General features: G+C 35.9%; 1 protein-coding gene across 5 annotated transcripts; it reads left to right on the forward strand.

The window, feature by feature from the left end:
• The first annotated feature begins 397 nt into the window (after nt 1-397).
• On the forward strand, nt 398-13,310 carry LOC108597437 (voltage-dependent calcium channel subunit alpha-2/delta-3). 5 transcript variants are annotated; one of them, XM_017983999.2, is made up of 24 exons: nt 398-788; nt 866-947; nt 2,174-2,278; nt 2,335-2,611; nt 3,308-3,702; nt 3,856-4,305; nt 4,363-4,503; nt 4,559-4,642; nt 5,054-5,110; nt 7,554-7,634; nt 7,693-7,767; nt 8,265-8,372; nt 8,432-8,503; nt 8,559-8,761; nt 8,825-8,967; nt 9,133-9,189; nt 9,577-9,664; nt 10,003-10,050; nt 10,152-10,262; nt 10,320-10,438; nt 10,494-10,633; nt 11,737-11,961; nt 12,021-12,539; nt 13,129-13,310. In XM_017983999.2, exons 1-24 carry the CDS (start codon nt 676-678, stop codon nt 13,219-13,221), a joined length of 3,786 nt encoding a protein of 1,261 aa, XP_017839488.1. In that variant the 5' UTR covers nt 398-675; the 3' UTR covers nt 13,222-13,310. The 5 variants fall into 5 exon arrangements, with proteins under 5 accessions (XP_017839488.1, XP_017839483.1, XP_017839485.1 ...); XM_017983994.2 differs by lacking the exon at nt 10,003-10,050; XM_017983996.2 differs by lacking the exons at nt 5,054-5,110; nt 10,003-10,050 and having other exon boundaries at nt 676-788.
• The last annotated feature ends 739 nt before the right edge of the window (nt 13,311-14,049 follow it).

Consider the following 14,049-nt stretch of genomic DNA (forward strand, 5'->3'; position numbering starts at 1 on the left):
ACTTGCTGTTATGCTAGTGGCGCCATCTAGCGACAGTTATGCCAACTAAAAGCTAAGCACACATAAATTTAAATCAAACGCCCGCTCGAGTTAGGGGTTGAAACGAATTGAGCTTTCGCAGCTGTTCGATGTCAACAAAGCGAATGCGCAGGTGCGAAAAAGCGTAAACAGACACCTGTAGAGCTTCTGAAGTGGTAAACAACTGAACTGCGCCGACGCTGCAAATGTCAACGCAGGCGCAGGACGCACTCTGAGCAGAGCAGTGTACGTCAAAATGGCGGCACTAGCGTCGTCTCACTTGCACTTTAGCAAACTCAATGATGAACTCATCGCTGACACAGAAACGTCAACGAAACGTCAAATTGGCAACGAGAGTATACAGAGAAAAGTTTTCATTCGCAAAAGTGGCGAAGAAAATTTGTTCACTTAAACGAAAAAGTCGAGCAAATCGAGCGCTGCGGAAAATGCTGTGCTGTGCATGAGTGAAAAGTGAAAAGTGTAAAGTGTAAAGAAAAGGGCTTGCAATGTGTTCAGTTGTGCATGAGCTGGTGAATCTCGAAACGCAGTCAGTGTAGAGCTGGCCTCTACCCAAAAGTTGAGCAACTACCGAAATTTAAATAAGGCTGCTATACGTATTTATGTCGCGGATTAGCTGCACGCAGCCCGTAGAGCAACATGGCGTTGGCAATTTGGGCCTGGCGACGCCTCTGTCTGAGCCTTCTCATTGTGTTCATCTATTATGCGCCTGGCGTCAGCGTACTCGCTGCAGAGAATATCAACTACAATCTGTGAGTCTTCGCCTGCAAACTGAACTGAAATCTTCTTAAGCACCTCCTTATTAATAAATCCCTGTATAATTATGCAGAGTGCATTCCTGGGCAGACAAACTGGGCTTGGAGCTGTTCTCGCTGGGCGATTTTATCACGCGCCGCAAGCAGGTGCAAGAGGTAAGACCGCCCCTATTGATTTTTCCCACTGACCCAGCCGTCATTTGTTGTTGACGTCGAATTTGGGTTAAAGGCTGGCTGAGTACGCAATTACATACATATATACAAAATGTTTGAAGCACGCGGCATGCTTAACAATAACCACAACAACAACACAACCCCCTGCTGTCCTCTCCTCCACCCCTTCATGGTTTGATCACAGCCATTTACTGTCTTTTTTTATGAGGTCAGTCACTGCTGCTGCTGCTTCGGCTGCTGCTGCTGCTGTTGATGCGTAGGCCAGCTGTGTTATTTATTTTTAGACAACAAACACAATTGGATTTCTAGATGCCAAGCCATAAAAATCAAGACACTTGATATTATAAATTTATAAATACTAAAACATGCGATTGGAATATTCTGCCGCACGTCTTTGTTCAAAGCAGTTACTTATAGCGTATACGTCATTTAATAAACAAAACATATTATCAAAGCAAATAATTATGTATGAGAACAGTAACGTGTGCAACAGCATAAATAAAAAATTTGGCTCAAAATCTTAAAATAACCTAATTTTGTTAAATGCAGAACGATAGAGAATGAAAATATCTTTCATTTGAATGCAAATTTGATTCTGACCAATATTTTCAATATAGATTTTTGATGTTTTTATTTTCTTTGTTATAAACAAATTTTGTTTACGCCTAATTCATCTTAAATATTTGTACAATTTAAACGATTGCTTTTTAATAAGCAATAAATAAATAAACATCAGACTTTATAGTGTTCTTAACACAGAGGCCTCAACATTGGCTCTTAAGCACTGTATTTTAACTTATATTATCATAAATAACTAATACAACTCCAGATCTGATTATGTTTTTGATAATCCTTGCAACAAATGTTGAGTCTATGTATGACTCCCAAAATATAAACTTTTTCTTTAAAAAAAAAACACATTTAGCGTTTAGTATTCTGCAAAATTAATTTTTTATATTTATTTTCTAGTAATTTGCTTTTATCATCGACTATCGACTTACATGAAGATGCAGAAAATAACTTTGTTTGATAAGCAAAATGTTATAATATATGTATAATAATATTTATTAATAACAAAATTTAATGCAGCTTCCACTACTCGGCCTGCATCTAGCCGTAGCATAGTCTTATTTCATTGTACTTTCTATAGCTCAATCTGAGCACTAAGCTTTACATTCTTATAAACATAAAATCCAACTGATTCACAGAACTTCAAGGAAGCCAAAGTGGTTACACGTCAAGGCTCAGTCATTGTCGAGGGCATGGCGAAAGAAATAGAAATGATGATGGATCTCAAAGTCAGCGCTGTGCGCGTATGTAACTCACTAAATTTACAATTGATTTTATTTAATTGTCGTACTCCACTTAGCGCATTATGGACACTGCTGAGAATACAGCGCTGTCGCATCAGAACGATATGCCAGATAAGATGTTTTCATATTACAATGCCAAAGAAATGGCGGAGCCAGGCGAGCCGACACCGCCGCCACCGACAACGCCACCGGATATGGATGATCAGATTGGCGAACCGCTGATCTATGTCCCACCCAAGGTGTTGACGCTGGAGCCGCGTCCCGAATTCCACAATACACCAGTGAATTTCAGTGTCAGCTCCGTGCATGTGCCGGTGAATGTGTTCGATCGAGGTTTGAATGCCAGCTCATGCTATTAACAAATGAATGAATGTCTCTTCTCTATTGCAATAATTCTTTTCTCTCTAACCGAACGTATAACTTTCTTTGCACACTGAGTGCTTTCACTCTTTTGCTAGCTAGCTGATTTTGCTTTTCTCTTAATTTAAACGCTTTAATCAAGACGCTTCTTTCACACACGCGTGCCCCAACAAACAACGCATCGCTGCATTCGGCGCACACAACTGTACCTAATGTTCTGGCACTAGCGATGGACGCGTGATTTGTGAAGAAGCTGCAATTGCTATAGTATAATTTGCAAAAGTATTTTATGCTTGTATTTTATGCATCACATAAGAATATGCTATTAAGATTATCACGCTTCCATCTCTAAGCTAATTAATGTATAAGCGGCATGGCCCATTGCTAAATGCAGCGTTGCGATTTCTTGCTGCAGAACGCGTGCGTGACGCCTTGAATGCTATGCCAAAAACCGTACAACACCCAACTAAACCAAGTCAAGACTCCAACATGACCACAAAGCCTAAGCTCACTAGCAGCAGCTGCAGCTTGTGGTTAAGTTTGGCAATCTAACTGTTAACTGCAAACAAAATTAAGAAGAGACATAACTAACACAACTTATATCGATAGCCAACGATACGCTCTTCTAACGTAAAACTCTTATCTCTCTTTCGAAACAAACTTTATTAGCATCGGATGTTATTAAAGCAATACAATGGTCGGAGAACTTGGATCAAATATTTCGTGATAATTATAAGAACGATCCAAGTTTGTCGTGGCAATTTTTTGGCAGCTCTACGGGTTTTATGCGTCAATTTCCAGCATCGAAGTGGAAAAAGGACGTGCCGGTCGATCTATACGATTGCCGTTTACGCTCTTGGTACATGGAGGCGGCGACCAGTCCTAAGGATGTTGTCATCCTTATGGATGGGTCTGGTTCAATGTTGGGCCAGAGGCTAGATATCGCAAAGCATGTTGTCAATACAATACTCGATACATTAGGTACAAATGACTTTGTGAACATCTTCACCTTTGATAATGTTGTGCGCCCAGTTGTTGGATGTTTCGAGGATACACTAATTCAAGTATATATAACAACATGCCTTATAATTTGAATAAGCATTTTATTAATTTCTATAATTATTTCAAAATTTATCGATAAAACACTTTCAATGCGGCCCCACCACACATCACAACCCCAAACATTATTTTTTGATGCAACTTCGAAATTCATCCAGGCAACTCTGGGCAACGTACGTGAACTGAAAGAGGCACTCGAGGGGTTAACGCCCACCTCGATTGCCAATTATACCGCTGCCTTGTTGAGAGCTTTTGAGGTGCTAGAGGATTCAAAGATCAACTCAAATGGTGCGCAATGCAACCAGGCGATCATGATTATTGGTGATGGGGCACCAGATACTAATGAAGAGGTCTTCCAAATGCACAATTGGCAGAAACCTCCCTATAAACCCGTGCGCGTGTTTACCTATTTAATTGGCAAAGAGGTCTCAAATTGGGATGATATACGGTGGATGGCATGCCAGAATCAGGGCTATTATGTTCATCTTAGCGATACGGCAGAGGTGCGCGAAATGGTTTTAAATTATATACCAGTGATGGCTAGACCATTGGTATTGGGTAGACATGATCATCCGGTGATATGGACACAGGTCTATGCGGATCTTGAGGTGAGTAGAGAGCAGCAGTAGAGCAGGAATTGTTTTACAATTTACAATGCCAAGCAGGATACAAAGCTTTCCGACTATTTGTGGGAGATAAAGCAGTGCGAGGATCAAAAGGCGGATGTCTTGCAATATTTTCAAGTGCAGGAACGCATGCAAGAGCCACAAGAGAAGAACAAGCGCAACTATCAGCGCCTAAAGGAGGTAAGTCTATGGCATAGCTATAAATACGCTATATATACTCCTGATTTGATTGCAGGCACTGAATCAACCTGTGGACTCGAATGTTTATCAGTTTATGACCACCGTCTCCATGCCCATTTACGATCGTCGCGAGAATGCGGTAAGTCTAATCCCTTCTATATAGAGAGCGCGTTTATGCAGACAAAATTGTTAAAAAAAAAGAAACCAAATATAGTTAGCACTGCAAAATTTCCTAGCAAAATTTTCAATTACAAACGACCTTGCGACGTCGCATTTCAGACAGCGTCGCGTTCATAAAGCTCTCGCATCAACAACAACAATATAACAATCGATAACACAGCTCTAAAAGTAACGATTAACGATAATAATAAGAACCAGCCCCAAACCGAACCCCAACCGAACCCCAAATGAAAGTCATATGCCAATCAATCTATTTATATGAAAAAATCACAATATATACTACAACTATATTAATATTTTATGCGTTATATATATATAACACACAACCAACTACCAACTACTATCAAAACTATACACAACTATACCACAGAATATCACCGAAGAAGTATTAATAAATGAAGCACTCTGGGAATTGCAAACACGTGAGGTACAAACTATAATGCCAAATTCTAACAAACAAAAGTTTAAAAACAATTCAGTTTACAATTTACAATCCAATTCGATTTAAAAGCAATAAAAAAAAACCTGTTTTAAGTAAAATGTATTTACTTGCTCTTTAGCAAAAGTTTTATATACGCTCAATTAATTAATTGCATATATTGTTATAAAAACTTAAACTTATACATATATACTACTATATATAAAACTAAAGTAAACAATTTGTTATACTTTGCGCTACATAACATGCATACCTAAATACCATATTTAATCGTTATACTTATATAAATAACTATAACTAACTAACTAGCCACATGATCTAGGATCATGACATTATTATTAGCAAATTATGTTTGCCATTATAGTTGACCACGTACTAGGTACAAAAATTAATTAATAACTTTAATACATACATATAATACTCTACTATATAAACAAACAACAAAAACAACAATTGGTTAAAGTACTTCCTACTACTACTACTACTACTACTACTACTATAGCATATATATATCGTTTTCTTTATATACGTAACATATAATTATAGTTATGCCTAGTTAATCGTATATAGAACATTTTATCTAGCATTTTGTGTAGTACATTTTTGAACATTTGTTGTTTACACGTAAGAAAGCAAAAACTATAAACTATTGGGCTAAAAACGCGTTGTGCTTAGTGTATACAAAATATACGATGAGTATATATGCAAATTGGTTCTTACATTACATTATATAGAAACCCCCGATCGATGTTAGCTCCAAGTAATTCATTAATGTTAAGTAAGTACAATGAATTGTATTAGGCTAGTGCTGAGGTCCTATAGAGCACAAAACAAATACAAAAACAAATACAACAACAACTCAACTACAACTACAACAACATAAACTCAACAATTAAGTTTTTATACCCTTCCAAACCGATCAGCCCAAGCTACGGCCAAGTATTTCTTATTAGGCAGGCACCCTCTGTAGATCGAACACTCAACTCAACAGTAGCGCTGCGCTCTTAGGTATTTGATGAACACTTCAAAATCGAACCTATTTATGTTGCTTAAGTTACTCAAAATATAATTTACTCAATACAAATTCACAGCTCATTAATCTAACGACCGATATAAATCCGGCTGCGAAAATAAATCTTACAGTTGTGAGTAAATGCTTTTCAAAAATTTCAACAACAAATTCTTTCTGACATAAAGATAAGAACTATTTTATTTCAATTTATTACGATTAACGTCTGTGCCGCATGTTGTTTTCTAAATTGCAAAATTTCCAAACTTATTTTGTTTACGTTTGCCTACGAATTGAGCACAAATTTTAATATTTGATTTTTTTTAAACCACGCCAAGTTTTCAATTTTTGTTTAAGCTTCTCTGGTGCTGAAATTATAATTTTCAAATTTTTAATTTAAAGCTACTGTCTGCTATACAAGCTTATGCTAATTGCTAAGGGCACTAAATAAATTTGTCTAGGCGACTGCAATCTACTAAACTAACTGTCTAGCTGAACTTTTAGCTGCCACCTGGTGAACACTCCAAATAACTTAAACGATATAAAACACCAACGTGCTTACCAACACTAAAGCACTTTCACCAATATATATATATGTATACTCAACTGTAACTGTGTGAAGGGTATAAAAACTGTAAAATCATTACACACACTCACACCCACACACGTAAACACACACGCATTGAAATTGTACATAACGGTGCTGTCACACACACACACACTACAGTCACTACAATAAAAACCCTGTCAAACACTTTGTAAACAGCTTTGTTTCTTACTTTAATTTAAACTTCATTTTTACCACTAATACTCTATTGTATATTTGAATTTTTTATCTACTACTTTGCTCAAGCTAATAAAAAGTTTTAAAGCCTATTTCAAATTTGTTTTAATTTTAATTTATTTTTAATTTTTTTGAACATCGCCTTAGTTCGGTTTACACTGCCACGCTCAATGCTCTCTCATACGCTCTTAGTCCTACTCTGCTAGCCTTGTAATTAGGCTTTTGCCAAGCAAAATTCTGTAAAAACAAATTAAGCAGTAAATTCTAAATTATCTTTGGAAAATACATAAAATTGTTTGTAAAAACTTTCAATTGTATTTGTAAGTTCTTGCGTAGTTTAAACAAATGCTTCTCATATTTGCATTAAAGTTAACATTTTATTTTTCCATTTATTTTCTTTAAGTGTAAGCCGAAAATTACTAATTAATTAATAATTTTTGTTATAGCAATGCCATTTATCAACTTCAAATTCAATTCATTTACAGTATTTGATTAACATGCAAACCAAATAAAATAAAAATTCTCTGTACTTGTACTTAATAAAAATCCAAACTTGTGTATATGTTGCAAATTCAAAATGATTACTAAACAACACTTTGCTAAAATTATTATATAAAATTCTATTTGCTCATGCACAGACAAGAATCGCTAATTTGTTGGGCGTGGCTGGCACCGATGTGCCAATCAATGAGATTAAAAAACTGCTGTCACCATTTATGGTAAGTCTAACTGTAATAACAGTTAGTTAATATAACTAAACTTGATCTCTTGATGCAGCTTGGCGCAAATGGTTATGCGTTTATAGTAACCAACAACGGTTATGTTCTATTCCATCCAGACTTTCGTCCAATTGTAAGTACTTTAACTAAATATAGGTTAAGTTTCAAATATTTTTGCTGAGCATTCAATTATTTGCCCACGTGAAAAGATTTCAATTACTAATGAATTAATTGAAAATTAATACGAAATTCATTTATTCAAATAATTAACTATAAATTGAAAAATATATTGTAGAATATTTATAAATAACTTTATTATTCTCAACATTATACATTTAACATTATAAGAATTCAACCTACAAACGCTTTGAATTATTTATTTAAGGCAAGCTTAAATTTGTTGTTTATATATTTCGATATAAGCATAGGCCTAAAATATTTTTAGCAATTTTGAATATATATTTTTTCAATTGTAATTGTATTCATTAAATTATTGAACCTAAAGATAATTGAAATTTATTCATTACTCATTGCTTTAAAACAAAAATATTTCATTAGTAATAATTACAATTATTGATTATTATTTAACAGCTATCATGTGCATAGAATTAACAAAGTTATGTTTTATAGTTTCAAGGCTATATACTAAAGCCAGCTTACAATAGCGTTGACATGATCGAAGTTGAGTTGTTGGATGACGATCGAGCGCCCAGAGACTTTAATCCGGTACTCATGACAGTAAGTCTGCTTAAGCTAATTAAATCCTGAAATAAATAAATGATTATTGAATTGTATAGATACGAGATTCGATAATCAAGCAACATACTGGCAGCAAATGGATGTTGGTTAAAAATCATTTCGATGAAATGGTGAGTCAGCAATTGTAGCTATAGCTACAATATATTAATGTTTTGCAAATTGCAGAAACGTGTGGCTCGCGTTAAGCGTCAGTATTACTGGACAGCTATAAAGAATACGCCATTTACGCTAGTGATTACCTATCCTGAGCGTTATGGTGTCAGTCGCGTCGAGCCACGCGCCGAGCACGATATTCATCGCACTTATATAACGGGCAAGGACATACGCAGCTTCTTCGATGGCAAGCGCTGGAAAATCCATCCCGACTGGTTAGTCACTCAGCTGATGAGGTTGAAATTGAATGAGCATTTTAATTGATTCATTCATTGCAGGCTCTTTTGCAAGCAAACCAATAAGACCTTTCGTACGCCGGAAACGGAATTATTATATTTCGTGGATCGTATGTCTGAGCCTGGTTGGCATTGGCCATCGAGTCGAAGCGCTATGCCCCCGGAGCATGCAGCGGCCATTTATTGTAAGTAGCCATGCCCTAAGATTAGCCCAAAATCCAAACTAATTTTCGCTATTATGCCGCATTTGATATTACGTTTGTTTATTGTTTCGTTTGTTATGATTTCAAACCTTCTGCTCGAAATAAACGCAATTCGTTTACGATTTCAATAATCATGCAAATTCACAGCTAACAACTCATCAGCTGGCCGCTATCCATCAATCAATGATAAAGAGCGCTACTATTGTGAGTAATCCATGAAAAGAATGTTGCACACACATACACGCGCACACACACATTTAACAATAACAATAACAATAACAATAACAATAACAATAGCAGCAAAATAAGCTCTGCACTTTGCACTAAATATAACAAATAGTAAATGATTTTATTTAAACACGGATATGCCTGATATACATATATGTGTGTATACTACTAATTTGTTTAAACTATTTCTGTGTGTTGTCAGTTAGCTGCGGAATTTGCACAGAGTAAAGTAAAAAGCACTGCATGGCTCAATTTATTTGTTGTTGGTTTTTATTTTTATTTTTGATAAGCGCTTTGCAGCAAATCGAATTCTATGCTATAGCCTATAGTCCATAGCTAATAAGTATTTCATTTGAATTACAGGCGATCGCCAGCTCATGCAGTCTCTAGTCTTTGATGCACATGCCACCACTTGGTTCCCCAACATCACCAGCATTAAGGAAGAGAAGAGGTAAGAGTCCTTGCTAGTCGACACTCGACTTTCAGTGCTAGGCTTGACACACTTCTGAGTACAGTCAACGCCAACTAATCCAATCAGCGGCAGCACATATTTATTATATGTATATTAACCATTTGTTTATTGTTTCTGTGTACGCCTTTTTCTATATGTATGTTTTTTTCTCACTTTTATTTGCACTTGTCTCTTTCATTGTAAATGTTTTATGCACCCACAAAATGAAAATATATTTCTAACTTCTCCACAAAACATAATGCCTCTCCATTAATATATATACAAAATATATATCGAAATTCGAATACAATATACAAACTATATACCTCCATCTATAGCGTAAGCGCATCAAGCCCAATAGCTGTTCTAATGGGTTTGCTGCCAAGGTAAACAGTTAACTCGAATTGACAACAATACTTAAAACATTATAAACTTATTGACCACACACACACAATCAATTATTAATAAATGCATTTCTGTTGTCTAGACACGAATTCAAGGCTCGCTTTGGCATCACAGTCGTCTTCTTGGCCACACACAGTGGTCTAACGCGTTGGCATGAGTTTCATACCAATCTCGGCGAGCAGCCCGGTCTGGGGTAAGACTAACTGCACTAACTGCTTGGCCATATGCACTTAATGATTCGTTTTTACAGCGAGAGCTTTAGCCAGCATAATAAGCGCGCCATTGATGAGATCTGGTACAAACGAGCCGTCGATCAATATTTTGTTAATAAGGAAAGCTTTGTCTACTCTGTGCCCTTCGATGCAGGCGGTAAACTAAATAAATCAACAACTCTACATAGCACTTAACTTTTATATATTCACAGAGAGCGAGTCGGAAATCATTGTCACTGCCAGTAATGCGATATTCCATAATGAAAGCGCCAAATCAGCACCTGCAGCAGTTGTGGGCTTTCAATTTCAACATTCAGCGTTTTATAAACTGTTTCACAACATTACGGGCAATGTAAGTTAAGGCGAAAACTATTTTAAACTAGCTAGTTAGTATTAATTGGAGTAAAAACTAAGTATATGAAACAAACAGTTTAGATTAACGCAGCAGCTTTGCTCATTGCATTTGTAATTCTTGCAATACGCACATGTGTCTGTTAAATGTTTTATAATAATTGGAAAGCAATAATTTTGAAAGCAGAGTAAAATCAATAATATAATAATTCAACAAAAAAAATATTAACTGAATTTCGCAATATTTTGTTTTGCTTTTATTCAAAATACTACAATTATTGACATTTATGTAAAAATGGAAATATGAAGTTGTGCAAAAGTATGTAACAGGGAGAAGGAGGCGTGGCACACCCCACAAAGTATATATATTCTTGATCAGCAAGACAAACTGAGTCGATATAGCCATGTAAGTCTGCCCGTCCATCTGTCCGTCCGTCCGTCTCACCGTCCGTCCTTCATTATGAGTGCGTGTTTCTCAGCAACTAAAAGAGCTATAGCAACCAAACTTGGTATGTAGGTGCTCCTATACCCGGACATATCGCCTTTATTTTATTTTGTTTTATTTCCTCCTCTCTCCCTAGAAAGTTGAAAAAAAAGATTACACCCACAACATTAAGCAATTAAAAATATTTATTTATTTGGTAGATGTCAAAAATTTCAGAACGATCGGCCAAATAACTTATGAATTATTTATTGAAATATTTCGTGAGTAAGATTTTTCGGTCAATACTTATTTCTATAGTTTAATTTATGAGATATTAATATAATATTCAATAGAGACTTTGATATTAGCTATTCAGAGAAATATAAATCTATCCGATGCTTTGCCAATTAATATTTATTTTATTGCACATAAATGAAAGTAAGTTTGATACTTTTAGAAAAACACTGTTCTATACTCCAAATCATAAAACAATATGTGCTTGAAGGCTGACTTTCAAAATATAAATAGGCATATTAAAGATTACGAGCCCTGCTTAGTAAATGTTGAATTTACACATTTTAAATTAAAATCAAATAATGGGGGAACCCTGCGGCTAACACACAAATCTTTAATAAATCTAAGCACTTACTTATTATAAAAAAAAACGAATTTGTTCAAAGGCATGTGCGGTGGATGACAAAGACTGTTATATATTGGATAACAATGGGTTTGTGATAATTTCCACGCGCGTACATGAGACTGGCAAGTTCTTTGGTGAGGTGAATGGAGCGATCATGAAGCGCCTGGTGGAGGAGAAGGTCTACAAGCGCGTCATTGTCTATGACTATCAAGCGGTGTGCTTTGAATCCAAACTCAATCCCAATGCATCCAATATGCTGCTATCGGTAAGTGTTGGCTGTAAGTCTGAAGTTAGCAACTCAACTAATTTTTGACTTCTTCTTAGCCGCTGATTCATGTGATGCGTATGGGCAAATGGCTGCTGCATACAGCGCTGTGGTATATTGTGCAACTGCTGCGTTTGACGCCGGGAGTGGCGGCCAATTTCAATGAGTACTTGGACTTGAATGGGTCGGAGCCGATGCCGGAGCCTGAAATGGAGCATAGCAATAACAATAACAAGCGCAACCACTGGCTGCAGTACATAACACTGAAGCACACGCGACTCAAGCCGTGCGACATGCAACGCGAACTGTACACATTGTACAATGAGAAGGACAACGTTGTTTACAATATGACAGCGCATGCATGCGAGCGGCCATTTGTGGTGCTGCCCATACCCAATAGCAATCTCATTCTGCTGGTCATCGATCAGATGTGTCCTCGTGACCCGACGCTCGTCCTCAGCGTCAATCCCAAGGTCATCAACTATCCCTTTGCGGTAAACGAGACGTTATCCTGTTACAAGCATGTGCGCAGCTTTAATCGCGTGCGACCCGCCAGCTGCATAAGTCGGCATATTAATGTAAGTAATGCCGATCCCTAAACCCATTGTAGGCTGCACCAGAAGAAGTCCAAAAGTCGAACTGTCAAAATCGCTTTCAATATGAAATGTAGTCTTACTTCGAGCTTCAATAAACTTGGCTCTGTCAGTGGAAGCAATCTTCAGTGCTTAACCCATTGTAGGCAGCTTGAATCAATAATTTTATTTTTATAAAATATACTTGTGATGTTTTCACCAGGTCAGACTGCATAGAATGCAGCCTCACTTCGAGATGTTAGTTCATATTAAACTATTTTCAAGCATTACCAACAATTCTTGAAGTCAGTTGTATATTATTATATTTTATTTACTGTCCATTTAAGAAAAATATATAAAAATGAAGATATTTTCAGGCACTAGCTGTAACAAAAATTAAACAAGCTGACCATAACCTAATAGTTTATTATAAGAGCCAACAATCCAAACCACATAATTATTCATAAGTTAAATTAAAGCAGCAGATTAATTTTTAAAGTGGCAGTTCACAAAGTCGGTCTACAATGGGTTAACTAAGCATCCTCTCAACTTTCTCTTACTCTCAATCTCACTCTCACTCTCTTTCTTTCCACAGGAGAGCAGCATTACTTTGTGCGGCAAGGGCAGCGTTTTGTATGCGAATCTAGCGCTGCTGCTACTTGGCCTTGTGCTCAGTCGTTGGCTTTAACGTTGACATACTTAGCTAAATCTAAATCTAAATCTAAATCTAGTGCAATAATGTTTTTTGTATTATACATGCATATGCTACATACTACTTATATACCATATATATATATATATATTTATGATATTAGTGCAAAAGATATATAAGAAATTTTTTACTCTCAAACGCTTGAGCGCGCAGTTCATTTTTCCACAAGAAATTTTCGTATTTAGCTTATAAGTATGCAAAATATATTTGTTGATTTCAAGTTTTTATGTTCACTATGGAAAAAAATGTCACAGTGTGCGCTGCCTATAGCATAACTTCCAATAGACAGAATATATAAGATAATACCTTAATGCAACTAAACTAAAAACAAATTCCAACAACGGCCTTAAATAAATTTCAAAAAACAAAATGATGAAGAATAAATAGTACATTTTTGTAAGTCAGTCACACTGTGCATACCGAACTACTGCCCATGTCAAGTGTCTATATGTATGAATGTGTTTGTGTGTGCTTGAGTGTGTGTGCATGGTAATTGTTATATGTTTGAATTAATAACTTAAGCTGGCCACATTTGTAAGTAATAATTAGCTAAATATTATGTTGAAAATACAACACATACAAAATGAACCATTTAATTATAAATAAATTTAAAAAGAATATTAAATAAATACCTAACATTAAGTAGCTTTTGTATATTTGCTTAGCTTAGCCCAAGAACGAACAATGCCCATTCAACTTTTATATAAACAAATTACAACTATTTAGCATTATATAGTAAACAAACTAATTGCATTGGTTTTTATATAATGCATATACATACATACAGTTACATAACTAAATATA

The sequence above is a fragment of the Drosophila busckii genome, chromosome 2R, assembly GCF_011750605.1.
Source record: "Drosophila busckii strain San Diego stock center, stock number 13000-0081.31 chromosome 2R, ASM1175060v1, whole genome shotgun sequence".
Lineage (NCBI taxonomy): Eukaryota > Metazoa > Arthropoda > Insecta > Diptera > Drosophilidae > Drosophila > Drosophila busckii.